Source organism: Sebastes umbrosus, chromosome 2 (genome assembly GCF_015220745.1).
Source record: "Sebastes umbrosus isolate fSebUmb1 chromosome 2, fSebUmb1.pri, whole genome shotgun sequence".
NCBI classification, from domain to species: domain Eukaryota; kingdom Metazoa; phylum Chordata; class Actinopteri; order Perciformes; family Sebastidae; genus Sebastes; species Sebastes umbrosus.
In genome coordinates, this window is record NC_051270.1 from 33,962,707 (window position 1) to 33,989,096 (window position 26,390).

The 26,390-nt window shown below is 37.5% G+C and overlaps 2 protein-coding genes and 1 long non-coding RNA gene across 4 annotated transcripts; 2 read left to right on the forward strand and 1 right to left on the reverse strand.

Annotated features, from left to right (window-relative positions):
* Positions 1-11,037: 11,037 nt before the first annotated feature.
* Positions 11,038-21,169, reverse strand: LOC119476353 (proteasome subunit alpha type-4). Of its 2 annotated transcripts, XM_037749791.1 has the most exons (9): positions 16,945-17,090; positions 15,718-15,743; positions 15,573-15,615; positions 14,802-14,964; positions 14,594-14,671; positions 14,129-14,217; positions 13,754-13,884; positions 12,147-12,270; positions 11,038-11,270 (listed from the first exon to the last, which is right to left on the reverse strand). In XM_037749791.1, exons 2-9 carry the CDS (start codon positions 15,718-15,720, stop codon positions 11,116-11,118), a joined length of 786 nt encoding a protein of 261 aa, XP_037605719.1. In that variant the 5' UTR covers positions 15,721-15,743; positions 16,945-17,090; the 3' UTR covers positions 11,038-11,115. The 2 variants fall into 2 exon arrangements, with proteins under 2 accessions (XP_037605719.1, XP_037605726.1); XM_037749798.1 differs by lacking the exons at positions 15,573-15,615; positions 15,718-15,743; positions 16,945-17,090 and adding exons at positions 21,004-21,046; positions 21,141-21,169.
* On the forward strand, positions 18,484-19,252 carry LOC119476366. The gene is made up of 3 exons (XR_005204008.1): positions 18,484-18,789; positions 18,845-18,846; positions 19,218-19,252. It is a non-coding gene; the product is annotated as an uncharacterized LOC119476366 (long non-coding RNA).
* On the forward strand, positions 19,585-25,584 carry LOC119476343 (solute carrier family 25 member 44-like). Its single transcript, XM_037749779.1, has 4 exons — positions 19,585-19,836; positions 22,103-22,774; positions 22,942-23,069; positions 24,144-25,584. The coding sequence occupies exons 2-4, from the start codon at positions 22,144-22,146 to the stop codon at positions 24,333-24,335; spliced, it is 951 nt and encodes a 316-aa protein (XP_037605707.1). The 5' UTR covers positions 19,585-19,836; positions 22,103-22,143; the 3' UTR covers positions 24,336-25,584.
* The last annotated feature ends 806 nt before the right edge of the window (positions 25,585-26,390 follow it).

Sequence of the window (26,390 nt, forward strand, 5' to 3'; positions counted from 1 at the left end):
AGGAAGACAGGCACAGTTTCGCTTCATGCCCGACTTGTTTCCCGACACACAAAAGATTTAATGCTGATCAAGGTGCTGCTGTAGTGCTCTTAACCGATCTTATTCACTCTTAGCACACGAGCTCTGCTGCGGCTCTTGCTTAGCATGCTACAGTCTACTGTATATAGCATGTGAGCTATATTTAGTTCATGGTGAGTTCTTTTACATAATCGAACCAATGACGGCAGCAGAAAACATGCCGTTAAATTCCATCCGAAAGTAACAACTTGTCACTTTCTTTTGGGCTCTAGCTTAACTAGTTTGGACCGCATAATACATCGAGTAGGTTTACATGCACACTGGTAATCTGAGTCTTATATATCTGGTTTTGAGTCTGTATATAAGAAGTCCACTTCTTATACACAGTCTATATTCTTGAGTCTTTTTTACTTCACATTCAGCCACTGTGTGTCATTTCTGTAGTGAAAGAGTTACCTCAGCTGTTGAAGATGAACCCAGTTTGGCTTCTGGCTGTCTGGAAACTGCTGCATTAACCACACTGCTGGATTTGGTCCCTCCATCTGATCAACAATAGAAAACAAGAGCAACAAAACAATTCATGCACAGTCAGACTTTCACTTTAATTTCAGTGTACCATTACATGATTTTTCACCATATTTTGTGTTTTACTGACGACATTACCTGACAGTGATCAGATATCTGGACAAGGTGTTTTTGCGGTCATTGTGGTTTCCAGTACAACCTCACCACTACATGCCACCAAATCCTACACACTGCGCCTTTAAGTAAAAGTACAAATGTATTAGCATCAAAATGTACTTAAAGTGAAAGTACTTGTTAGGCAGAATGGTCCCTTTCAGATACTGACACTTTAACACATAAGCAGCATTTGAATGTTACAGCCTGTGACGGTGGCGCACATGTATCTTCTTTATATACTGTTGGATAGTTTAATCTATAGCGCAGTATTATTATTTTAATTAATTACATGTTTTGTTTGTAAAATGTTAATTTGTAAAGTAACTCCAGCTGTCAAAGAAATGTAGTGATGTAAAAAGGACAATATTTCCTACTGAAATGTAGCCAAGTTGAAGTATAAAGTAGCATAAAATTGAAATAGAGTATAAGTAAAGTGCAAGTACCTCAAAATTGTATATAAGTACAGTACTTAGGATACAAGTTTGCATGTAACTCATTATGTTGCTTTTTTATATCTGATCTGTGTTGTAGATATTGTGAATGGCACACGGATAAGGAAGCAAATAAGAAGCTAAATTCAGGTTTAAGATGTATGTGCTGTCAAAACCTCACAACAATTACACTCTAGGATTGTTTTCTCCAAGTGTGAATTGGGTGTAAAGTTTTGTTTCTGTTCTGCGTGTCACAAAGTTGGAAAGAGGTTTAAAAGTGACCTGGATTAAGAGCCTGACTGTGAACTTTCCATGCTGTTTTTTTACTATTTGATCGCCGTCCCCACACAAAAGAGTTCATCCCCACTACCTTATTAGGTAAGCAGTGACAAGTGTCCATTGTTCCAAGCAGAAACAGATCAGCACATCTGCAAGAACATTTCAACTGTGGTGAAAACAATAAGCAAGAACAGCTCAACTAAACAGACTACAGTTTCAAATAAATAACCACTGATAATCATAACAAACGGCCTCTATGGTGTTTGTGTGAGAGTTATTATTGCTGTGGGATGAATACCTTGTGACACCAAAACATGATTTTTTTTAGAAACTAGGGCTGTCAATTGATTAAAATATTTAATTGCAATTAATCCCATGATTGTCCATAGTTAATCGAGCTTAATATCAAACTAATAATTATTTTTATCTGTTCAAAATGTACCTTAAAGGGAGATTTGTCAAGTATTTAATATATTGTCCAGTATTTAAGATATTGTCCAGAAACCCTCACAGGTACTACATTTAGCATAAATAATATTCTCAAATCATAACATGGCAAACTGCAGCCCAACAGGCAACAACAGCTGTCAGTGTGTCAGTGTGCTGACTTGACTATGACTTGCCCCAAACTGCATGTGATTATCATAAAGTGGGCATGTCTGTAAAGGGGAGACTCGTGGGTACCCATAGAACCCATTTACATTCACATATCTTGAGGTCAGAGGTCAAGGGACCCCTTTAAAAATGGCAATGACAGTGTTTCCTCGCCAAAATTTTGCGTAAGTTCGGAGCGTTATTTAGCCTCCTACGCAACAAGCTAGTATGACATGGTTGGTACCAATGGATTCCTTAGGTTTAGCTAGCTTTAAAACAGAGCCCGCTACAACCTAAAAAATGCAGGTTGCGTAAAGAAGTTAAAGAAATTAGTAGCGTTAAAACTAATTTGCGTAATGCGTTATTATCGCGTTAACTTTGACAGCCTTAGAAACTACAAATGTATATCAGCTTGATATTAGATTGACCTTGTGTTTTTTATTTTGAGTTTGTAAAATTAAAGAGATTTTTAGGCAAAACATTTTTCATTCACTGTTCAATTTTGAGATTTTGGGCTATTTTACTTCCATATCATGTCTTCTTTCAGACTAGTGGAAAGAAAACATTCAAAATACACATTTAGGTGTTTATTTTACTACATTTAATCTATTTGCGTCCGTAGATTTCTCCAATACTCACCAAAAGTTAGCATTAGATAATGCCTCATTTGCATAATTAAACAATAAAGCTCAGAAAACTTTTAATACAAAAAATAATCCTCTTAATGGAAGTAATCAACTAGGGAAGTTTCATGGTGATATCTATTAGTTACATTTTTTACCCTCTTCACTTGTAGTGTCTCCCCTTGAAAGCCTGAGAGGTTTGAAACAGACGTTAACTGAAGTCAAAACAGGAAACTGACCAAAGTTAGAGTAACAGTTTTTTTTTTACCACACATATGTAATATTATTTCAAGGCCATGTAAATATTTAGTCCTAAAAATCTGACCATGCCAATACACTGTACCATACCAGAAAACCTGCTATTATGTGCCAGCAGCACAAACAATAGCTTCATAAAACTCTCCATAATAGGTCGTATCAGCAGCACGGCTTGTAATTATTGTTTACTGCCACTCGGCTCCATTTATGGTGAACTGTCTTGATCTGGTGGTGAGCAGTGAGTCTGTAATCTCAAGGATTTGCAGGCTGCTCATAAAATTACTGTCATGGATGAGAGGATTATTTAATTCCTGATTCCCAGTAAGGTCAGGATTTCACACACCAGTGAGTGGCCACAGCTTTAAATGGGAGCTTGATGGTAAGTGGTTCAGTCAGTAACAGAAGTAATGTTGAATCAAGACACTCGCTCTTCTGACTGCAGGTGTTGCTGTTGAGGATACCAAAATTACGTTATTCCTTTTTTTTTTTAAGGGGATTTTAGCCTCCTGAGGTGCAGTTTATAGTTCATAAATGAAAATTACACTTGGCACCGCATGTGTAACTTCTGATTATATCAACATTCCAGTATAACCGCAGGTCTGTTATTATGGCTGTTATCCATAAAAGCTCAATGTGGAAGCTGTGTAGTCAGTGGTTCAGACTATTGCCCAGTGAACTACTGACTTAACTCTGGTGGGAAACTCCGGGGTCTGAAAAGCAAAATGCATTCTTTCTAACAGCCAGCAGGGGGCGACTCCTCTGGTTGCAAAAAGAAGTCTGATTGTAAAGAAGTCTATGAGAAAATGAGCCTACTTCTCACTTGATTTATTACCTCAGTAAACATTGTAAACATGAGTTTATGGTCTCAATCGCTAGTTTCAAGTCTTCTTCAATACAGTATGATGTTCTTTTAGTAAATTATGGTCCTATTTAGAGTCAAATAAACCATAAAGCAGGGGATACTCGAGGCTTCCAAACAGCAGTCTACAAACCAATGGGTGACGTCACGGTGACGACGTCCACTTCTTATATACAGTCTATGCTATAGATTAGTGTTTCCCAAACTTTTTTTCTTGGGACCCACTTATTAGGCTCTCTAATGTGGCTAAAATGTGTACTGCAGATATAAATATTAAATAAAAGACAATTTATTTGATGACCCTAATAAAATCTCCTGCAACCCAACTGTGGCTCCCGACCCAGTCTTTAGGAATGACTGCTATAGAGTGTGTCAGTAATTGCAGAAATATAGTATAGTGTAATATATATTTCTTGCTATTTTTTTGGATTGCGTCACATTTTTTATGGCTATATTGGGACACTGCAATGTAAAGTTGTAACAAGGTAAATACATTGTTCAGTACACAATACTGGTACTTTACTTGAGTGTTTCCACTTTATTCTGGTGCTCCACTTCTTTTAATAGAAATATTGTTCATTGTTCTTCAATACATGCATCAACACTGCAGAATAAATACCCCTACATTGGATAGCCTACTTAGGTACATATACTGTACATGTTAAAAACATTACTAATTCATAAGGAAAATGAGCAATTGAAAGTTAAAGACCTGAAGCACCCTGGTGGTCTATAGGTTTGTGTCTGATCGGAGACCTTTGTTGACCCTTGTTATTCTATCTATTTAATTTGATCTATTTTGGTTATGACAGCAAATTTTACTTTTTACTTCTTATCTCTTACTTTTTTTCTTTTTTTTTTAACAAATTTGGAGCTAAATCTTTTACACCCAGCAACAACAACATTCTGCAGCAATAATAACTTTTGTAAATTTCCCAACTTTTGTGAAATAATAGGACTGATAAAGATGATATGCAAAGGCCTGGTACTGTATCAAGACGACACTATAAACAAACACATTAAGTAACAGTGTTAGTTAATGAGGAAGGCCAGCTCTTGAACATTTACTGGCTGGAGTTCAATATGCCCGTGAAGCATGTGTTGGACTTTCTGCCTGTGATACGTGGCCACAACTCTCAAGATCAGTAACGGGATCGAGATCAAGGGCTTTGAATTGGCAACAAGTCTCATGTCATGTTTAGCCTCGTATGCTAACTGGTGTTTTTCCCCTCGGGGACTGAGGGAGAGATGGGATTGCAAAGTAGGGACACTCCCCCTCGATCCTGTCTGCTTCAGTCCCCCCTTTTCACTCTTCCTTCCTCCTCTATCTCCTCCTCCTGCTCCTCCTCCAGTGCTAGCAGGATAACATACCGCCTGCCTCTTGTTTGGATAAGTTAATGCTGAGATGTCAGCCTCGATTCTGATGTATACCACCTGCCTTGGCCTCCGACTGACCTCGTACTCCAGCTCCCACTGCAGAGACATTCCAGTGCTTTTCTGGGGCTGTGTTTACACTGCAACAGATTGCCCTGCTCTCCCTATCTGCTTCATCACAGTGGACAGTGGTGGTGGGCCTCTATGACTTAGTCCATCCCAATATGCTTGTGTTGCTCTGAAGGAGCATGAAAAGTGAGCTGGAAGGAACGGTCGTGCTCAAGAGCGTCAATATGAAGTTTTGGACACCGAAATTAAATTCTTACACTGCCCTAATTCTCAGTAGACTGGACATCTCTTTTAGGCTCAGCCTCATGAGGGAGGATGCCAAGATCCTCCCACTCAACACTGTGAGAAGCTCATGTGAACACCATGACCTCACTGCGTCTGCCCTTTAAATGAATTAGTACTGTTGATTTACAGTTTTAAGACCATGTAAAGCCGTCCTTACACCAAACGTTTTCACTGTCGCAGACATAAAATAAATACATTTAAAAAAAAGTTTTGCTAGAGTTGTAGCGTACTCCCGTGATCTCGATTGTTTGTTGTAAGGCGGTCATAACACACTTTGAGGTGTCTTTTTCTCGTCTTGACGTTACGATAAAATCAAACATGTTTAACAGCCTATTAACGTACATTTTTGGCAAGTGAACCTGCAAGATCTCCAGCCTTTGTGAAATCTTATAGTCTATGACTGATGGTATGGTAGGCATTAGATCCTAACAGAAAGATTGACATCAAATGTAAAGAAGTTTTCATTTTGGGAGGCTGAGGCTCGTTGCCAAGTCTCCATTGCAGCCAATAGGAACGCTCTCTCTCTCTGAAATGCCCTGTGATTGGCCAAAGTCTCCTGTCACAGGATAGATTTCCTAAAGCCTGTAAACAGAGTCATTAGGAGGTGCAGAAGTCTAATTTTCTCTCAGAACACTTGAATTCCAATATGCTGAAAGGTTATTGTGGAATCTTTGCCCAAAGATGCCAAAAACATTCTTCCTACTGCAGGTTTAAGTCTGCATGTCAGTGAGTCTGCATTGACCAGCTGTTGTGTTTAGTATTTATTGTTCATTGATTGGATCCACTGTATGTACCATCGAGGCTTGAGAATAGTGGCGTCCCGTCGACAAAATGTTTTTGGATTTTGGCGAGAAATTTGAATAAATACAGTTGTTTGAAGGAGATGTTTTTACAATATAAAATAGACACTATGCATGTACATTTTATGACCACTGCTTGAGGATAGAGAAACGTGCCTTTCTGTCTGTATCAGTCCTGCTCCCAAATGCTCGTTATGATTGTAATAATTGATAACAAAACACAAAATTACTAATTGCATTGATTTGCACAGGCAGGACATCCTAAAACACTGTGAAACACTGGTGGCAGCAACTTGACGCAAGCGCTGCATTTTCCATATACACCACTCAGATTAATGAATTTAAGCCCATGTAGGTCTGAGCTCCAGAGAAACTATAGTGTGAAGAGACCAGTGTTTCCACTTTAACACCTACAATCCAAGTGCAGAGTAATATTAAGGTATCGCATCTAAAACAAATATGGACACTTATGGGCGATAGGCCTAATCATATTGTTCGAAGCCTTACCATTATAAATATTAAGTACAGAATGTAAAAATGTGAAAAAGTTGTATTCAGGAAAGAGTGCCTCCATGCAGGGCGGAGGCTACCACTGAGGAGACCGAGGTCATGTCATGTATTGTTCCTGGTAAACAAACTGAGGAGGAGTCTCCTCACAATTACATACAAATTACATGGGTTTTCAAATCTCATACATGTTGGTGTCGTAAAATGCAAGAATTTCAATGAAACAAACATTTATTATTTCTCCACCAGAATTATTTTTCCTGGATGTGGCAGCTGCCAATTCTCTGGTGTTTGCTGTTGTTTCCCTTTTCCCTGGTGTTTTTTTGGTTGAGTTGCTGAGTGATTAGAGGGTTATTCAGTTCACCTGTTGCGCAGGGTGTGGGAACTGGCTCTTAAATGATAGTTGAGAGCAGCTTGGTGCATTCCCCTCTTGGCCAATCAGGGTGTAACGACGCCCTTTCTGTAGGGCTTAAAAGAGGAGGGAAACTGCACACCCAGTGTCATTCTGATCTCTCCTTCACTCAATGCAACATGTGTTATCAGCTTTACCAGAAACTCTGGTCTGTTTTGGGCCCTTTTGGGATTCTGTGATCTTTGTGTTTTGTTTGTTGAGAGTGTTGACTCCTAGTTGGGGAAACAAGTTAAGTGCCAACCAATTGGGTTACCTGCACTGGGACGTTTAGGTACTATTTGTGCAACGATCTGGCTTGCCTTACAATAGCCTAACGCCTGCAGGCTGTATTTTTGTATTCTATTCATTTGTTGATTTTCAATGAAACCCTTTATACCCATTTCTTTTAGTGTATTTTATTTGGGAAAACTTTAAAGGAGGGTAAAAGGAAAAACACAAACCAATATTTCAGTTTCCTTAATTGTTTGTTAATATAGAGGCATTTGTTCATTAGCGAAGAGGCATTTGTTCATTATTATTATTAAGAAGGCATTTTATTTTATATTATGTGGATGGGAACTGTTTTTCAGTCTTCTGACTGAACAACTAAAGTCTGGGGAACTCAGTACCGCCACATAATTGGCAACCACGAAGGGACACGTAACACAAAGCATAATCTTTCAATAAAGAGATTTAGTTTTGTGTCCCATCTTCTGATATCTATTTAGCAAGTGTATTTGAGTGTATATTTCTGAAATGTGTATTTGGAGTGTAGCTTGACTATTAGTCCAAATAATTACTAGTGACTATCCAACATGTCTTGGGAAGATCCAGACATTACAATGACCGCATTGGAACCGTCGCTTGCGGAATTGGAATCCGAGCTTTCTTTAAATGTTAGCTTGGATATGCCTGTAGTTGGGCAGGAGGTGCACTTACTGGATGATGATGATGATGAAGAGGGATGGGTAGATGCTCCAGTAGAACCACAATTGTCTGTGGACACTCATCCTCTTTTGGCTTTTTCAGTCTTCTGACTCAGTACCGCCACATGGAGATGTGGAAAAGGCTTTGTTTGATTTAATATTTCATATTTGCAATCTTTATAGTTGCACTCTTTCCTTCATTGTACGGTAACTGCTGCACAACAATTTCCCTCTGGATAAAGTTCTATCTTATCTTATCTCACCTTATCTTGAAAGATCACCGTGTAGGGTAACATGTAAAGAAAATATGACAGAACAGTCAATAAAATAAATCAAATAAAAATTGAAAATTTTCATTTATCGGAGGAGGTTATGCTGGGGTAATTTGTACTCATTATTTATAAAATCCTGCCTACTGCGCTGCCTTCATGTAGCTGAAGCTTCATGAAGCTGTGGTGTCACATATCGACCAATCAGCATTCCTTGTTGCAGTAACTTGAATCTTTTTTGAAATAACATGACTGCTAGAATCATTTAAATTTCTCTTGAAGATCATTCCTGTAAATTGTAAACATCCTAAAGTTAACCATGGACAGACACGTTTTATTGGACATTAGTCCAAAACAATAAATTTGGTCTGGTGGGTTCTGACATAATTAAACCTAAAGGTGTGGAGCTTTCAGGAATATGTCTCTACAAAAGCACAGTATGAAAAGAAGCCAGGCACAAAATCTTACGTGCTTAACCTTGTAGTGGCCATGTCATTACAGTACAGGCTTCAGCATTAACAACAGCTGGTTTCAATCCAGTCATGACCACCTATGTACATAGTGAGTAACTGAGTGACCATTACCGATCACACACTGTTACAACAGACACTTTGAGTTCCATTACCCATACTAACATACTATTTAGTATGCCAGCAACATATTTAATATGTCCTAATACATAGTATGTCATAAGCAGTATGCCAAAAACACCAGGATATCCTACTGCATCCGGTCACATTTTGCAGTATGCAAACAAGAGGGTCAAAGTTCAAGACGCAATGTTATGACAAATTAGTATGTCCCAATTGTATGAATACTGCATGCAACAGAATGTACTTTGTAAGAGCAGCAGCAGTACGTACTCAAAGTAAAAATAAATGTATGCGATTTGGAACGCAGCCTCAATTTTCACATTCACCACCTGCTCTTTGACTCAACAAAACTCCCCAAATGACATTTAATTCACTATCTCCAACACTGCTGACTGTTTGAATATGCAAAACCCACATGACATAATAACCATCATACCACTTAAGTGATCTACATACAACTATAGTATATACAGCATGTATAAATAAAGACAGTAGACATGGCATATAATGTATTAAAGTGATATAATTTGATCGGAGTTTACGAGTGATTTACAGGTGCCTCTATTGAATGAACAGCTCATAGGAACGCTCTCTCTCTGAAATGACCTGTGATTGGTCAAAGTCTCCCGTCACAGGCTAGATTTTCTAAATCCTGAAAACAGAGCCATGAGGAGGTGCAGAAGTCTAGTTTTCTCTCAGAACACTTGAATTACAAGTGATGATGCCAAAAACATTCTGCCTACTGCAGCTTTAAGTCTGCATGTCAGTGAATCTGCATTGACCAGCTGTTGTTTTTAGTATTTATTGTTCATTGATTGGATCCACTCAAACTACTGGCATTAAACATAATGTATTTTTCATAATTCATGACACTAGCTGTGCTCCATTTGGAGATAAAATACCACTTTTTTTTATAACACAGTGACAGGAGAAAAGTCATCAGTGAACACTATCGCCATCAAGTGGTAAGTAGAAGAGATAACACTTATCTCCTCTCTCAAACAGATAGGAGACTGATGTGATGCTAACTGGACCTGTCAACACAAGAAGGCTTAATGTGACAAAATCATCTGTCACAGCACATAAAGGTATATCAGACATACAGTACATTATTTCTCTTTTCCTTTATGGGGAAGGCTTTATATTGTGATTTATACCAAAACTAAATGTATAACCTGCTGTAAATGTATTATTTTCCCCTTTTGTGTAGAAATATGGCTTGTATTTTTTAAAATGTGTTTAATTTTCAGCTGTAAAACAACTCCTGTCTTACTGGACTCAAAGACATAAAACCACAATACAGCATCTGTGAAGCTCTGACCAAGTTCTAGTACGTACTACTCGCCTGTTTCTGTCCTTGTTCAGCTTCTCTATGAGATTTTGATGTTTGAAGGTAAAGATTCACCTTGTCATTTACAATAAATGTAATTCTTTGAACCTGCTTTGGTGTAAGAATTACTCAGTCCATTTAGTTGTTCTGTTAAATTCATATTTGTGGTGCTGTATACATTTTTGAAAGTACCGTAGTCACAATTAATTGATTCAAATAAAACTTGGAGATTCATCAGGAAATAAATCTTTTGAATTGGAGCTTTTAATTATTTTATAAATGCAGAGTAAAACTGCAAAAACAAAACAGACTTTGCTCTTTTAGATTTACCCAACACATTATTGTAAAGGTACTTCCACAAGACTGATAGCTCCATCGTGTGGTGATAAAAAAACTCACTCCACAGCAACTACATATACTATAAACAGTATAGATATAGATAAATATCTATACATATAAAGCTTGTCAATGACATGCTTTAAGACCAACTGAGGCTAAAATATCTGTGCCTGCTTTTAATTAATATAAAACTTGTGGGATCAGTGAAGCAAATTTCCTTTTGGAAGCTGTAGTTTGTGGTAGTTTAATTATTTTGTCCATCTCATTTATATTGATGAGAATAGGTCCTTAAAGAGCTGTTTTTTTTTACTACTTTTTATTTTAAGAAATGTGTAAAATTTGTTTAGAAAAAGGTGTAAATAAAACATGTCCCTTCATTTTGTGACAAGAACAGAGACAGCAACACGTTCATCAGTTTCCAAACTTTTAATGTAAAAGACAAAACAACACAGGATTTGGTGACAGGAGGGAAAAAAGATATTATTTTGCTCATTTGTCCTTCTCCTTCTGATCCTTCTCCTTTTTGTCTTTTTCAGCCTTGGCCTCCTCAGCCTCGTGCTTCTTGATGAGTTCCTCAACTTCTTTCTGTTTCAGCACCTTGATTTTCGTTTTCCCGTCTTCCCGTGTCAGGGTGGCGATTTCCACTGAAACAGTTAATGTGATACGGCATTGTGTTATTGTATACATCAAACAGTTGTACCTAAAAGATCTTTAGCAATAGAGCGGTGCAGGAATGAGTCCTAAAACCCAGAAATGAGTTAGCATTTTATCACATCGGTTCCCTCGTCTCGATGTCAATGTGTTTTTAGTTAGATGGCTGAAATAAGGTCTGTGGTTAACACAAGCTGAAGAGATTTTAACGTTTTGTTCTACCATTTAAAACATATCATTAAATATCCCACTTGTGAATTTTGAAGTCTTTACGCGTCTTAAAAAAAGCGTTTGCTAGAAAGTGGCCAAATGAGACTAAATGTTATCAAACCGACTCGTCCACCTTTAACTTAGTGGTGGTGACGTGAAGTCATGTGACCGCGGTGTAGTTCGTTTACAGCCTCACGTTAGCTTTTTACTTCTGGCGATTGCATTTATGCTTCAAAAATCATAAAGGTTGTGTTCAATGCTGAAGATTATCTTTCTGAACAAAATGTTCAAGTATCCATCGTGTGTTGTACCACAGAGCTTATTTTCTGCAATAATCCAAAACCCAATGGAGAAATCCCATTGGCTTTTTGTCGAGGGAACCAGAACCAATATATGTCATCCCTGCACCAATCTATTAGGCAGTAAACACATCCTGGCCATTAATCACAGAGTAGCTGTTATAGTATTTCTAGATGGAAGTACGAAGAGTTACCTACTTGACTGCTTAATCAATCGTTTATCAGAATTTGTCACTTTGTTGGCGTTATTCTCAGACAGTACACTACTGTTGTACCATACCTCCCAAACTAACACATTTCCATTTGGGCAGAGCTTGTAAAGCTCATAAACTGCTCCAATTTAGGAGTTCTGAATCTCACCTTTCTCCGCTGAGAGCTTGCTGACATCCATTGTTTTGTTGAGGACTTTGACAGCCAAAGCCAGAGCAGAGGACAGAGTCATCTCACCCTCTTTGAAGTCCTGCTTCAACATGGACACGGAAGCCTGAGGCGAAGAAATCAACACATCAAACAACAAACAGGGGAGGAGTAGTACAAATTCACCATGATATGTGGATACATTTATTGCTTGACCTCTAAATTGTCACTGAGAATTGCACTAATATCTGAGAATTTTAGATTACTGCTGACATTTAGAATATACATTTATTAGACCAACAGTACTGGCTAAAGATTCGCACCATTTACTGAGAAATGTGTTACAACAAGGCCCTCTATGACCAGATCAAACACATCCAAGCCACAACAACAACAAGAGACAAACTAAAGGTAAATCATAAGAAATTAATAGAATGTATGCTTTTCACATTCAGGACTACTATAATCACTGCAATATGACACTGCCTGGTGCGTCTGTTGAGATCATCTCATTGATTCACATTACATGTGTCATTTCATCTTCTTTGAAAATGCTAGGTTCGATATACCATGCTGTGTTACGATTTGTCTCTGATTCAGGTTTCTGCACAAATCATTGCAGTTTATATGAGAAAGTTGGTTTGTCTTCCTGATACAACCGTAGAATGGAACCAGTGGGCAACCTCCTAGTATTACAAGTGAAGGGTTGCAAAAACATAAAATAGATAAAATACCGAACTCAAGGCTTCAAAACAGTAGTCCACAAACCAATGGGTGACGTCACGGTGACTACATCCACTTCTTATATCCAGTCTTTGAATGGAACACTGGTATATTTTTCTTTATAAGGCCATATTATTATATGCCTGCCACATTACTCCATATTTATGTTCTCTACTGACTCTTAAAACTATCAGTAGCTGCAACCTTTGGTCATGTGGACAAATTATGTACGTAATTCCTAGAACTTGCACTGTCTTTGGTGAGAGAGCTTTTAAAGTTTTTGCACCCTCATCTTGGTGTGAGATACAGAGACATGTTAAATTAGATTATTTGATAAGCATGCACGATTTTAAAAACAGGATTAAGGACTATTCAAATTCTGAATGTATACGTCCTGTTACTAAACAACACTGCAAATTTGTTGTTTGTTGTAATTTGCAGTTTGTTTTAAGTCTGTTGCATGTTTCGTTTATGTGAAATTTCTTATGTTGTTTTTGTTTTAAGTCTGTTATTTGTGCTTTCATGTGAAACTTTTATGCTGCCGTCTTGTTCAGGACTGCCCTCGAAAAAGAGATTTTAAATCTTAATGGGAATATCCTGGTAAAATAAAGGCAGTGTTGTAGTACTGGAGATCGCCTTGTCTCGGTCTCCGACAAAGAAGACTCTGGATTTTATTTCAAGACCGGTCAAGACCACAACTGTGGGCATATCACTAAATTGTCTCAAAGTCATGGTCTTGATACACTCTGGTCTTGGTCATGACTTGGTCTTGGTTTAGGTGGTTTTGACTACAACACTGATTAAAGGTTAAATTAAATAAAAAAAATAAAAAAATAATTTTATTTTATATTTTATTATAAAATAAAATATAAAAATGTCAAACTTACAGCGCTGTTGTTGCCAATACAGGTTGCCTTCCAGCCTCCATAGTTGCCACTGGGGTCACTCTGGTACAACTGGAAGCCGTAGTGTTTGTCCCAGCCCATGTAGAGCAGAGAAACACCAAACGGCCTTTTACCTGTCGAGACAAACCACACAGCTGTTACAGAATGTCAAAACCCACTTGTGTTTTTACACAAAGATGAGACTTCTTGTAGCTTGTTTACTGATATGACATTTTAACAAGTGTTTTGAGCAGACATCTCTAAACATGCACATTGTAAATGTTAAGACTCACAATATGTTGATCCCAAAGGAGATGTATAATTCACCTGAAGGGATACAAGCAATAAACTAGACACGGAGACTAATGTGCAACTTGCCTCCAAACTGTGTGTATGCTTGTTTGATGTCACACAGCGCTGTCACCAACTGCTCACAGGGTATTGGCTCCTGGTACTGCAATAAATACCTGAAGAGAAATGAAACGGGTCAGCGGTTGGTGGTGATGAATCGGATAAATGACTGTAGAAACTGAAGCATAAGCATTCAGGAAAGTTGTCAAATATCTTCAAATTCAGATTACCATTTAACAAGCTGGTAGTTGGACATAATTTCAGTCCTGAAATGCGTCAATAAATCTAAAGTTTGTACTTAAGGGAACAAATGGCTGCATTCACTATCCATCACCTTGAGCTTGTAAATATTTTTTATATTTACTGCTATTGAATAACTCGTTTAAAACAAAAGATTTGTCTGTAAATTATGCTGAATATTCACAACCTAAAAGAGGTTTTAGGGACAGCCCTACAACGTTAATGGTTGGCAGGTTTTCCGCTGAAACTCACCTCTGTGCAATTAGCCGCAGCTCATTTGTCAGTACATTAGCATCTGATGTGATCCCAGCAACACTGCAGGCCAAGTCTCTGTAAAAGAAGAAGACCACAGTACAATGTTAGCCTGAAAAAAAAAAGATGTCTAAAGGTTTTTATGGTAAGAATGGGCCAAGCCTTGGATGTCTCCGTACAGAGTCCCTCTGTAGTTCAGTTCACTCACTCATTGAGCTTGTAGATCTTCTCAGAGAAGAAAACCTCATCAAGCAGTTTGTGGATGTTGCGTCTCTCTGCTGCCAACAGCACTCCATCATTTGCTAGAATCCCCAGACATGTTCCAGCGTGACCGATGGCTTCCATTGCATACTCCACCTGATACAGGCGTCCTGTAAAATACAGTCACAAAGATTTTATTGATCATAATTGTCTAGAAACAATTTAAAACCTTGTATATCCAAAACATACTGGCTAATGGAAGAAGTTCAGTAAAGTCACTGGACAAAATAATTGTAACTCAAAGTCCATTCACAAGTCTTTCTCAGAGCTTTCAGCTGCATGTCATTGCCTGTATCTGTGAATGAAGTTTTCTCAACTGTCATTCACTGATGAGGGAGATGCGATTGAAAGCTTGTAAGGGGACCTTGAGTTAAGATTATTATGTCAAACCACTGTTACCAAGGTCAAGAAAAATCTTTTAGCTCAAATTAGGCAAAGTATGTGAAACTTTAACAGTCTGAATTTAATCTCTTTAACGTCACAGACCCTGTGGTGGGTCACAAACCCACGAAATCATCGCAAAGCACTGCTCAACCGACACAACTTTAAATTTGAATCAAGATTGAACATGTTTGACAAAAAAAGCTGCCAAACAAATGCCACATGTGTAGGGAAAATTGCATAATGTAATGCACAAGACATATAAGGTTTTCAGTATAATGTAATTGTGTAGAACAATGACAAAACCCCAAAGCGGTAAAAAAGAAACAGGACTTGCCTTCAGGAGAAAATATGGTTGTTCGGGAATCATATCTACGAGACTATAAACGACAAAGAGAAAACAGGTATCGGTTGACAGAAATAAGCAGCAGCATATTATTAGCATGCATGAGATATTTCTAACTACTACAACAGCTCCTTACCATCTTTTCCCGTCACTGAAACTGTCCTGCAAAATAAAACAGAAGTTATAAGATGATGGAGCAACCAACAGAAACCAAGAGAAGAAAAACGTTTCAGTTTGTATTGATACCATAGTTTTCATTTATTAGATATGGAAGTAAATATGTCCTTTCCTACAATTTGACAAATATAAACTGTTAAAAAAGTCTCTCAATTTCAATTCAATTTCAATTCAATTCAATTTGCTTTATTGGCATGGGTGTCAGGTGAACAATATTGCCAAAGCGTCAATTCAATAATAAATAAAAAGAAAAAAAGAACAAAATAAAAACAAAAACATATATATACATATATACAATTCATTAAGCAAATTACAATATATAGATATTTCAAAAGAACATGCATGTAAATGGAAGAAAACAATAAAGAAGTAATTCATGTTTGTTGTGTCAATAAAACAAACAAACAAATAAAAAACAATGAATAATATATTGCAATATCAAAGGATAAATGTAAAAAAAACCAAGTGTGAGTTACATCTATTATGTGTTGTTGTTGTTGTGGTTGTCTCTTAGGCTGTGACATGCACTGACATATCCTGCAGCTCCTATGGCGATGACACTATTTTCTCCAAGTAGATGTTGTATTTTATTTGGTCAGAGAGGGAATCAAAATCTTGGAGTTTACATTTAATTTTTTTACTATTTTTTTTTACTAATTTCTTCATACATTGTAGCAGGAAATGTTGCTCTGTCTCCACCTGTCTCTGTAGACAGAGCTGACACAGCCTGTGATCACTGAGTCTGTACATAGTCAATGTGTTTCTGTTTCTGGTCAGATAGTCTGCCTCTGTGTACTGTCTGTTTGCAGCCAAATAGCAGTGGAGTTTGTGTTGAGTTTTTGTGCTAAATGTCCAATAGTTGATGGAGTTTTCTTTTCCTTTAGCTATAGCTCTCTTTATTTGCACACACGTTAACTCACAACAGCACGAGTCGTTTACAATCCAGTCTTCTCTGAGCCTCAGGACATGACAGCTAAGCTAGCAGCTAGCAGCTAAGCTAACTGCTGCTGAACAGAATGAATCTGCAATATCTGAGCATGCTAGCTCGTTAGCATGCTAGGTGGTTAGCATGCTAACCATAATAAATAAAGTCCTCTGACTGGACACAATCAAACTGTACTTATACTCTGAGATAGTGGTGGAATAAAGCAATACTTTAGTGTATAATAAAACACTGATATCTTACCTATAGAGTGAAGTTAGAGACTGAAGGAGCTCTACTTTCAGTTTGATGTTGTTCCTCACTCACACACACACCGGGATGCTACGTTACGACGCATGCGCCCTACTCGGTCTCTGATTGGCTAGTACTCGTTCTCTTCGTTGGTTGATTGGTGGGTGAGCCAATCAGAGTCACAGTAGGGCTGGTCATGCCGGACTCTGTGACGGTGACGTAGCCGCTCATCAGCGCCCCCTTCCGCCGGGAGGACCGACCATTCTGTGTTATTGTGTCCAGTTCATTGGTGGAGAGTCAAGTACACATGCACTTTTTCAAAATCGTGCATTCACAATTTGTTGAAAAAAACAACAACTTAGTAAATAAGGAATAAAATGTACTTCCGAAAATAAATTAAGATAAAATAATTAGATAAGCCTTTATTGATCCACAGAGGGGAAATTTGGGTGTTTCAGCACACAGACAGAAATAAGCATGGATGAATAATTTCAAGTAGCCTATATAGAATACAAATAAGAACAGAAATACAAATAGAACTGTACAAGAGCAATTAAACTAAAAATTACAAGGCAGTAATATATACAGTATCCACGACCAGTGTTGTACTTAAACTAATACTCTCTCTTTAAATAAGTGACATAGTGGTGTGGTTATCAGTCGCAAAGTCTGCAATGTAAAGTACATGTAAGAGTAATATGATACCGTCTACTATAACAGCATACACATGAATAATATCATTAAGTCATGATATTTTGTGTTTGTCTGTATTGATATAGAAATATGATATAGTACATGATGTAATCAAACAGTATAATTAACTAGGGCTGTCAAAGTTAACGCGATAATAACGCGTTAACACAAATTTGTTTTAACGCCACTAATTTCTTAAACGCATTAACACAACTTGCGATTTATAGGTTGTAGCGGGCTCAGAGTGAAGATATTGGCATCATATGAAACTAGAAAACCTAAGGAATCCATTGGTACCAACCATACTAGCTAGCCGCGAAGGAGGTTAAATAACGCTCCAAACTTTTGGTAAAGAAAAACTGTCATGGCCGTTTCAAAGGGGTCCTTTGACCTCTGACCTCAAGATATGTGAATGTAAATGGGTTCTATGGGTACCCACGAGTCTCCCCTTTACAGACATGCCCACTTTATGATAATCACATGCAGTTTGGGGCAAGTCATAGTCAAGTCAGCACACTGACACACTGACAGCTGTTGTTGCCTGTTGGGCTGCAGTTTGCCATGTTATGATTTGAACATATTTTTTATGCTAAATGCAGTACCTGTGACGGTTTCTGGACAATATTTGCATTGTTTTGTGTTGTTAATTGATTTTTCTAATAATAAATATATACATATATTTGCATAAAGTAAGGATATTTGCCCACTCCCATGTTGATACGAGTATTAAATACTTGACAATTCTCCCTTTAAGGTACATTTTCAACGGATAAAAAATGTGCGATTAATTTGCAAATAATTCATCACGATTGAATATTTTAAACGATTGATAGCCCTAATATTAACATAATAATAAAGTATGGGATATAAAATACAACATAAGGTGAAATGTGTAACAAAATTGATAGTAATCCAAAATATCAACGTACAATGTAGGCTACAGCATTTTACAAGGCATTATCACTGTGTATTTAGAAGTAGTAGCATAGTTCTGGTTTAGCTTCTAAATCCAGTTTTTAGTTTATCTATAATTTGACATGTCTTAATCCCCTGGTCTCTACTGTATACCTCCTATATTTTATTATTCAGCAGTATATCACTTTTTGCACTATATTCACATTTTTAATAGTCCTGTATCTCAGTTGTTACCCTGCACTATATTCAGTTTTAACAGTCTCTTCTGCACTATATTCACATTTTTAATAGTCCTGTATCTCAGTTGTTACCCTGCACTATATTCACATTTTTAATAGTCCTGTATCTCAGTTGTTACCCTGCACTATATTCAGTTTTAACAGTCTCTTCTGCACTATATTCACATTTTTAATAGTCCTGTATCTCAGTTGTTACCCTGCACTATATTCACATTTTTAATAGTCCTGTATCTCAGTTGTTACCCTGCACTATATTCACATTTTTAATAGTCCTGTATCACAGCTGTTACCCTGCACTATATTCAGTTTTAACAGTCTCTTCTGCACTATATTCACATTTTTAATAGTCCTGTATCTCAGTTGTTACCCTGCACCATATTCACATTTGTATAGTCGTGTATCACAGTTGTTACCCTGCACTATATTCAGTTTTAACAGTTTTCTTCATCTCCTTGTATTTTTATATCTGGTATATTTTTTTGTACTTTGTACTTTGCACTACTAACTTTTTTACTGCCTTTTTACTAACATGTTTTGCACTATGGAACTGTGATGCTGGAAACTTGAATTTCCCTCGGGATCAATAAAGTTACTATCTATCTATCTATCTATCTATCTATTTAATAAAATAAGGAAAAACATAAATTAACAATTATTCTTGTTATAATTTGTTTGAGCTACCTCCCTATGTTGTTTGTTAGTGATTAAAGTGTGTGTGAAGACAGGTTCACTCACTCCAAACTATAAAATACCCAAATATAACCCGGACATGTGAGAGGGAGCAATGTGCCGCAGGGCCGGATATCCGGTCTGCCGGGAGTCCAACAGAAGAAGAAGAAGCGTTGCTGTCGTGTGATTGGTTGTTTCAGCAACGTGACATTTGAATGGCAACCGGAAGTTAGCCGACTAGCTAGAGGGCAGCTAACAACCAGTGCGTCGTTACAGCACACCTCAGCAGCACTCTGAACTGTGTGTTTACTAATCGACTGATTCCACGATGTTTAAAGTCTGACTCACATGAAGGACATGACCTTGTGATACACATCTGTCTGGAGAGGTAAGTGCTCGTTATAGTACCGATGCTAACGCTGCATAACTGATGGCTAGCTCAGTGTTAGCTAACAGCAGCTTAAACCACAGCCACGCTGTATTTAACTAACTGTGTGGTCGTTGTTTAACTATGTGTGTTGGGTTTCATATTACGTGTTGTTAGCTGACACACGGCTGCCTCAGTAGCTGTTATTGTGCAGCTGGAGAACACAGTGTCCTCTGACTGGTGCTGCCTCTGGAGGGTCAAGTACACACAGGTGTAGCTGGATGTTCAGCTTTCAGCTACTGGGAAACCAGAAACACCACATTTGTAAGAACACTGACATGCCTCAGTGTTTTTGCTAAAGCTGATTAGATCATCGTAGTTAGCTGTAGCTTGCTGTCTTGCAGCATGACCTTTGACCTTTCACTCATAGACAACTGGAGATCAATATTATTGCTCAAGGACAAGTACTAGTGAGAAGGTGGTTTCAGGTCAAACTCTGATCAGGGATGGAAATAAATGACAAGTGCTGTCATTATTTAGGTACATCACGTCAGAGTGGTGTGTGCATATATTATTTGAGGGTAGTAATGACAGAATAGCCCACAGTTATGTTGTTATTAGTAGCTAGATTAATATCGCCTATTTCCCCTGAAGACTCTGCTGCAGGGTTGGTAGACCCTAGGGTTGAGTGATATGACAGATATAAATAGATGTATACAGTGAGACAATATACATTTTTCTTCAGTCAGATTTTTCTATATCTTTTGGTACTAGTAACAATGATCATTTCTCTGTATTAGGCCTTTGTGGTCAGTGTCGCAAATCAATGAGAAATGACAATATTGGATTTGTTTGTTCATTTTTGCAATGAAGTCACCAGTCAATATATAAGGTATCCAAGGTCTGAACTTAATCTCTTTAACGTCACAGACCCTCTGGTGGATCACAAACCCACGAAATCATGGGAAAGCACTGTTCAACCCACACAACTTTAAATTTAGAGTATAGCATACTGAGTCACGATTTGAGATGTTAGACAAGAAAATTGCCAATACCAAAATATTTACCATACCAAGCACATGCCACATTCATAGGGGGAATTGCATAATATAATGCACACAATATAATGTAATGGTGTCGTAACATTGTCAAAAACTCAAGAAGTTGTCAAATAGAAACAAAACTTGCCTTCAGGAGAAAATACGGTTGTTTTGGAATCATATCTACGAGACTAAACAAATACAAAACAGGTAGCTGTTAGAAACAAACAGTAGCATATTATTAACATGCATGAGATGTTTCTAACGAGTACAACAGCTACTTACCATCTTTTCCCGTCACTGAGACTGTCCTTCAAAATAAAACAGAAGTTATAAGATGATGGAGCAACCAGCAGAAACCAAACTACGAGAAGAAAAACGTTTCAGTTTGTATTGATACCATAGTTTTAATTTAATTAGATACAGAAGTAAATATGTCCTTCTCTACAATTTGACAAATATAAACTGTTTGGAAAGTTTATAACATGTTAGCGCACAACAACAATATGCACAGTTTACAATAAATTTTTCTCTGTGCTTTTTGTCTGTACTTTTATCTAACATTCCTTGCTGGAAGTGAATGAGTGTTTCAAAACAGCTACTTTTATATGTTTTATAATTTTTTTTGTAAATACATAAGTAATTACAATTTTCTTGAGCAGTTTTTAGGTCAGGTAAACAAGATTTGACAAGTATATTCTTGTGCTCTTTCTGGTGTAGATTTGCAAAAAAAAAAAAAAACTTAACTTCAGGCCCATTTACTAGCTTTTTTCAACTGCATCTCATGTTATCATTAGTGGATGAAGTTTTGCTCAGTTTTCATTGAGATGTCAAGCTACTATTTGTATGTTCTATGTATGTTAGTGTTGTCACGATACTGGAATTTCTAACTTCAATACAATACTTTGAAAAATATTGATATTCAATCCCATTTTCAGATACCATGTGGAAAACTAGACACAACAATTTATTTTTTTTTAAAAAGATGAATAGCGGTGTGTGTGCCATTTCGCTGTCAGAGAGAAGACAGAGCAGAAAGCACAGATGGTAGTACTCGTGTATTGATACTGTGGAAAATGAGTATTGAAACCGTTTCAAATATTCCGTATCAATATGTGTTGATACTTTAATATTTTTGACAATGCTAATGTATATTATGTCAAACAACAATTTCCAAGGTCAACAATTAACTTCCACTCTTAGTAAAAACTAGTTTACTGACCGTACTGTTGTTGTTGATGATATTGGCAGGAATCAGTCTGATGAGGGGGCACCTACAGCTGGCAGGATGCAGCAGAAAAGGAACATCCAGATCATCGAGTGGGAGGACCTCGACAAAAGGAAGTTCTACTCCTTCGGGGTGTTCATGACGATGACCATCCGGGCCACCGTCTACCCGGCCACACTCATCCGCACTCGGCTGCAGGTGCAGAGGGGCACATCACTCTACGGCGGCACCTTTGACGCCTTCTTCAAGATCCTGCGGGCGGAGGGCGTCCGAGGCCTTTATCGCGGCTTCATGGTCAACTCCTTAACACTCTTCTCAGGCCAGGCGTACATAACCACCTACGAGCTGGTGAGGAAGTACGTCTCCCAGTATTCTGAGGACAATACGGTCAAGTCACTGGTGGCGGGCGGCGCGGCCTCCCTGGTCGCTCAGAGCATCACTGTTCCTATAGATGTTGTCTCTCAGCAGCTGATGATGCAGGGCCAAGGGGAGCACCTCACCCGCTTTCGATTTCTCGATTCTAACACAGAGAAGGGGAAGACCAAAAAAGTGTTCGGCCAAACTAGGAACATTATGGCTCAGATTTTTGCTGCTGATGGTTTCCGGGGTTTCTACAGGGGATACGTGGCTTCTCTACTCACGTATATCCCAAACAGTGCTGTCTGGTGGCCTTTCTATCATTTTTATGCTGGTAAGTGGCTGAAACTAATGTTTATTAAATTATAAAACACAAGAAAGCTCTGCACTAATTGCACTTTTAAAGACCTTGTGTTTGTGCTTTGCCATGTCTTATGTGAATGAATCCACCAGTCCTTGCCGTGTGATTAATCAAGTATCTGTATGTGTAATGTTCTACAGAGCAACTCTCTAAACTGGCTCCCAGTGACTGCCCTCATTTGCTTCTACAAGCCATGGCTGGACCTCTAGCCGCTGCTACTGCCTCAACTGTCACCAACCCAATGGATGTGGTCAGAGCCAGGGTGCAGGTAACCTTCATTTACTGTTATACATCTATCAGGTAGACTTTGGGGCTGCGATGTTGAATGATCGATTCACAGCAGAGAAAAAGTCCAACAGATTGACATATACCAGTAGTTTAGAGATCAATGGTATGTAGTTTCTGTTGCTCGAAGCTTCAAAAAACGGTCAGAAAAGTGCCTTAAAGTGCACAGTCCATTATGTTTAGTCAGATATTTTTCAATAACTGACACAATAAATGTTAATTAGTCAGCTTTCTTTATATGTGTGCATAATAAGTTACCAGATCACTCTTCTGTCATTTGCGTATGTTGACATATCAGGGAAGCTTTTCCTGTCCAGTGCAAGAAAACAAAAGTTGTGTTGTGGTGACGGGTTCTGCAAAAGAAAACAGTTCACAAAAGCAGTTCACAAAAAAGGGACGATATATTATATATTATACAAAACTGAAGTTAGTTCATGATATCGATCCTTAGAATTAGGAGGATCTTGACAGTTTGCCACCCGTTCCGATCACTGATGTGGTTTGGCGTTCGTGAACACCTGTCAGCAGTTCAAAATATAAATCTTTGGAGGCCGATGTCCAATTTAAAAAACGGGTAGGTATATGACATCAAGATCTACAAGCCAAATGCCAATTACACAATCATCCGGACAAACATAAGATAGCTAATATTATGCTAATGGATTACTAACAAAACATTGGCCGATACTGCAAATTTAATCTACTGGTATTTTGCAAAATGAAACCCACAACATTAGCCTACCTTTGTGTGTGACTGTATACTATGTATACTACAATTTGGCTTTTAAATCTTATTCACTGTGCAGTGTTTTGTTTTATCCTTTTCACACTTGCATTAAACAGCCAGCAGAGACCCTTTATCACATGACAAAAACAGCAGTTTGACGAAATATATTGACTTGCGAATTAATCGCAGGAAAGAAAAGCCGCCGCTGTGTAACGCCCCTTAATCAAAATAATTCAATGTACATCACCAAGCCCTAGGCCAAGTCGTGATACTGGTTTGTGGTTCCAAATAATAACACAACATGTACCGTGTGTGTGTGTTTCTGTTTAGGTTGAAGGGAGGTCTTCTGTCATCGAGACGTTCAAGCAGCTGGTTAAAGAGGAGGGCTGCTGGGGATTGACCAAAGGACTGTCGGCACGCATCATCTCATCCACACCCACCGCCATCGTCATGGTGGTCGGCTATGAGACGCTAAAGAAACTGAGTTTGCGACCGGAGCTGGTGGACTCGAGACACTGGTAGAAGATACCTGCACAGACAATAATATGGACCACGTGTCATTTTAGCCCTAAATTAGACTTCCTGTGAAAACACTGGATGTTTATTTTAAATAACAACCTGGGGAACAAAATGGAATTGGACTTTGAACAGATGCAGATTGTTGCAACATTCACACAGGACCCAGGTTCACAGTTGATATTGCTGCTTAACAGGCTTGAAGCTTTTTAGTGCTGTTGAAAGTGGTGAATAAAATGTTTTAACACTGGAAGATGCAAACAAATTGATGCAACCTGACACGATTCATTTTTACCGCTCTACAATAATATTTAAGCGTCTTTGCAGTGGAGAAAAGTGGAATTGATTGCTGTCAGACAGATGGTTACTGTGTTTGTGCTGTCCCAGAGCCAAGCAGTGTTGGTTCAGGGTTCAGAGAAAGGTTGCATAACTTATGATGACGCATTCACGTCGGCAGTAAACAAAGATTTCCTAAGTGTTTGTTTCCTTACACTCGCTAAACAGGCTTCTCTGTCTAGTTCCTTTGTTTTGGCCTTTTTAAATTGCTGCCTTCATAGTGTGATAAAGTCAAACAATCTGCTTTTTGTTTTGTGAGAAGAAGAACAGTAGGTATTAGACTTTGTGTATCATGGCAGCCTCTGTGTTGTAAGTATATTTAATTTACATTTGTCTTGAACGTTGCACAAACCAAGTTAAAATAAATGACTTCACAAATTCCATACAAAACACTATTGATGCACAGAACACTATTTTATCAGCTTTGTTTTTGTAACATACTAGTCTGCTGTCTCCCTGAAATTGTAGAAAAGATTGCAGTAATCAAGCCGGTTAATAAATGATTTGGTTTGCTGGAAACTTCCAAGAATTTGAGAATAACTGAAGTATTTCAGTTAAAACCTGTGAAGATTGAAGGACACTAAGAAGAAATAACGCCATTTCCCTCTTGTGACAGTAAACGTTTGAGTGCAATAACGTAAATGTTTTATCCTTTTCAGCACAAAATGTGATTGGTTTTTTTTCGTGTAAATTGTGTGAATAATATGTGTTAAAGGAATTCATTATACATAATTTATATTTTTCATCTTTTGGGGGATTATGACCACAGAAGTGTCCCAACTTCACGTTATGTTTAAGTTTGTTTTTCATGTGTTTAAGATGAATAACTTGGAGTATTGTGGCTCATTCAGTTTGTTGCTTTTGTAAGTTTTTTTTCTTTTTAGGAAAGGTGAAAATAAAACTTAATGAAGTTTAAAAATTAGATGTGACATTAGATGTTGCCGCTGTGGGTATTTTCATCAGAGGAAGGGGAAAGATTTTAGAGGTTTTAAAGGTAAATGTTATACAGTGAAATGTTTTTAAGGTAATATGGGTTGTTATAGTTTGACTGAAGTTAAATTCCTAAATCTGAGTTTGTTTAAGTGAAGCCATAACGTCCTATAATATTTTCTGAAGTTAAAAATCGGATCAGGCGATGTTACTGTATAAATATTTAAAGGGACACCTGATGAACTCTGGAATATGGAGGACCACAAGTGTCACGGAAATATTAATGAAGCAATTCATTCATTAATAATTAATTGGACAAGAAGAATAGGCATTAATAAAAAAATTATAAATTAATTTATGAATCTATAAATAAGTAGATTAAATTAGTAATTTATTATTTGATATTTTAAAGGGCAATAAAAAGAGTAATTATAAATAATTTAAGAAATGAAATATTAATCCATCAATAAATAGTTGAAATTAAAAAGGGATTAACAAAAACTACATAAAACAGTCAATACAGTTGTCATTTAAAAATACATAAATTAATTCATGAATAATGATTTTTTAAAATTAGAGCTGTCAATTAAAATATTTAATCGCGATTAATGATTGTCCATAGTTAATCACTAATTGCAACCTTAAAGGGAGATTTGTCAAGTATTTAATATTCTTATCAACTTGGGAGTGGGCACACATGCTTACTTTATGCAAATGTATATATTTATTGTTGGAAATCAATTAACACAAAACAATGATAAATATTGTCCAGAAACCATGTTTTCATAACTGTGG

Bases quoted from the DNA above. Each gene is read 5' to 3' on its own strand.
- LOC119476343 (XM_037749779.1), top strand. From the start codon at position 22,144: ATGCAGCAGAAAAGGAACATCCAGATCATCGAGTGGGAGGACCTCGAC. The intron at 22,775-22,941 runs GTAAGTGGCTGA...AATGTTCTACAG, and splicing joins TTTCTATCATTTTTATGCTG to AGCAACTCTCTAAACTGGCT. The intron at 23,070-24,143 runs GTAACCTTCATT...GTTTCTGTTTAG, and splicing joins TGGTCAGAGCCAGGGTGCAG to GTTGAAGGGAGGTCTTCTGT.
- LOC119476353 (XM_037749798.1), bottom strand. The intron at 14,965-21,003 runs GCAAGTTTTGTT...TGTATTTTACAG, and splicing joins AACCGTATTTTCTCCTGAAG to GACGCCTGTATCAGGTGGAG. The intron at 14,218-14,593 runs GTGAGTTTCAGC...ATTTCTCTTCAG, and splicing joins CTGCGGCTAATTGCACAGAG to GTATTTATTGCAGTACCAGG.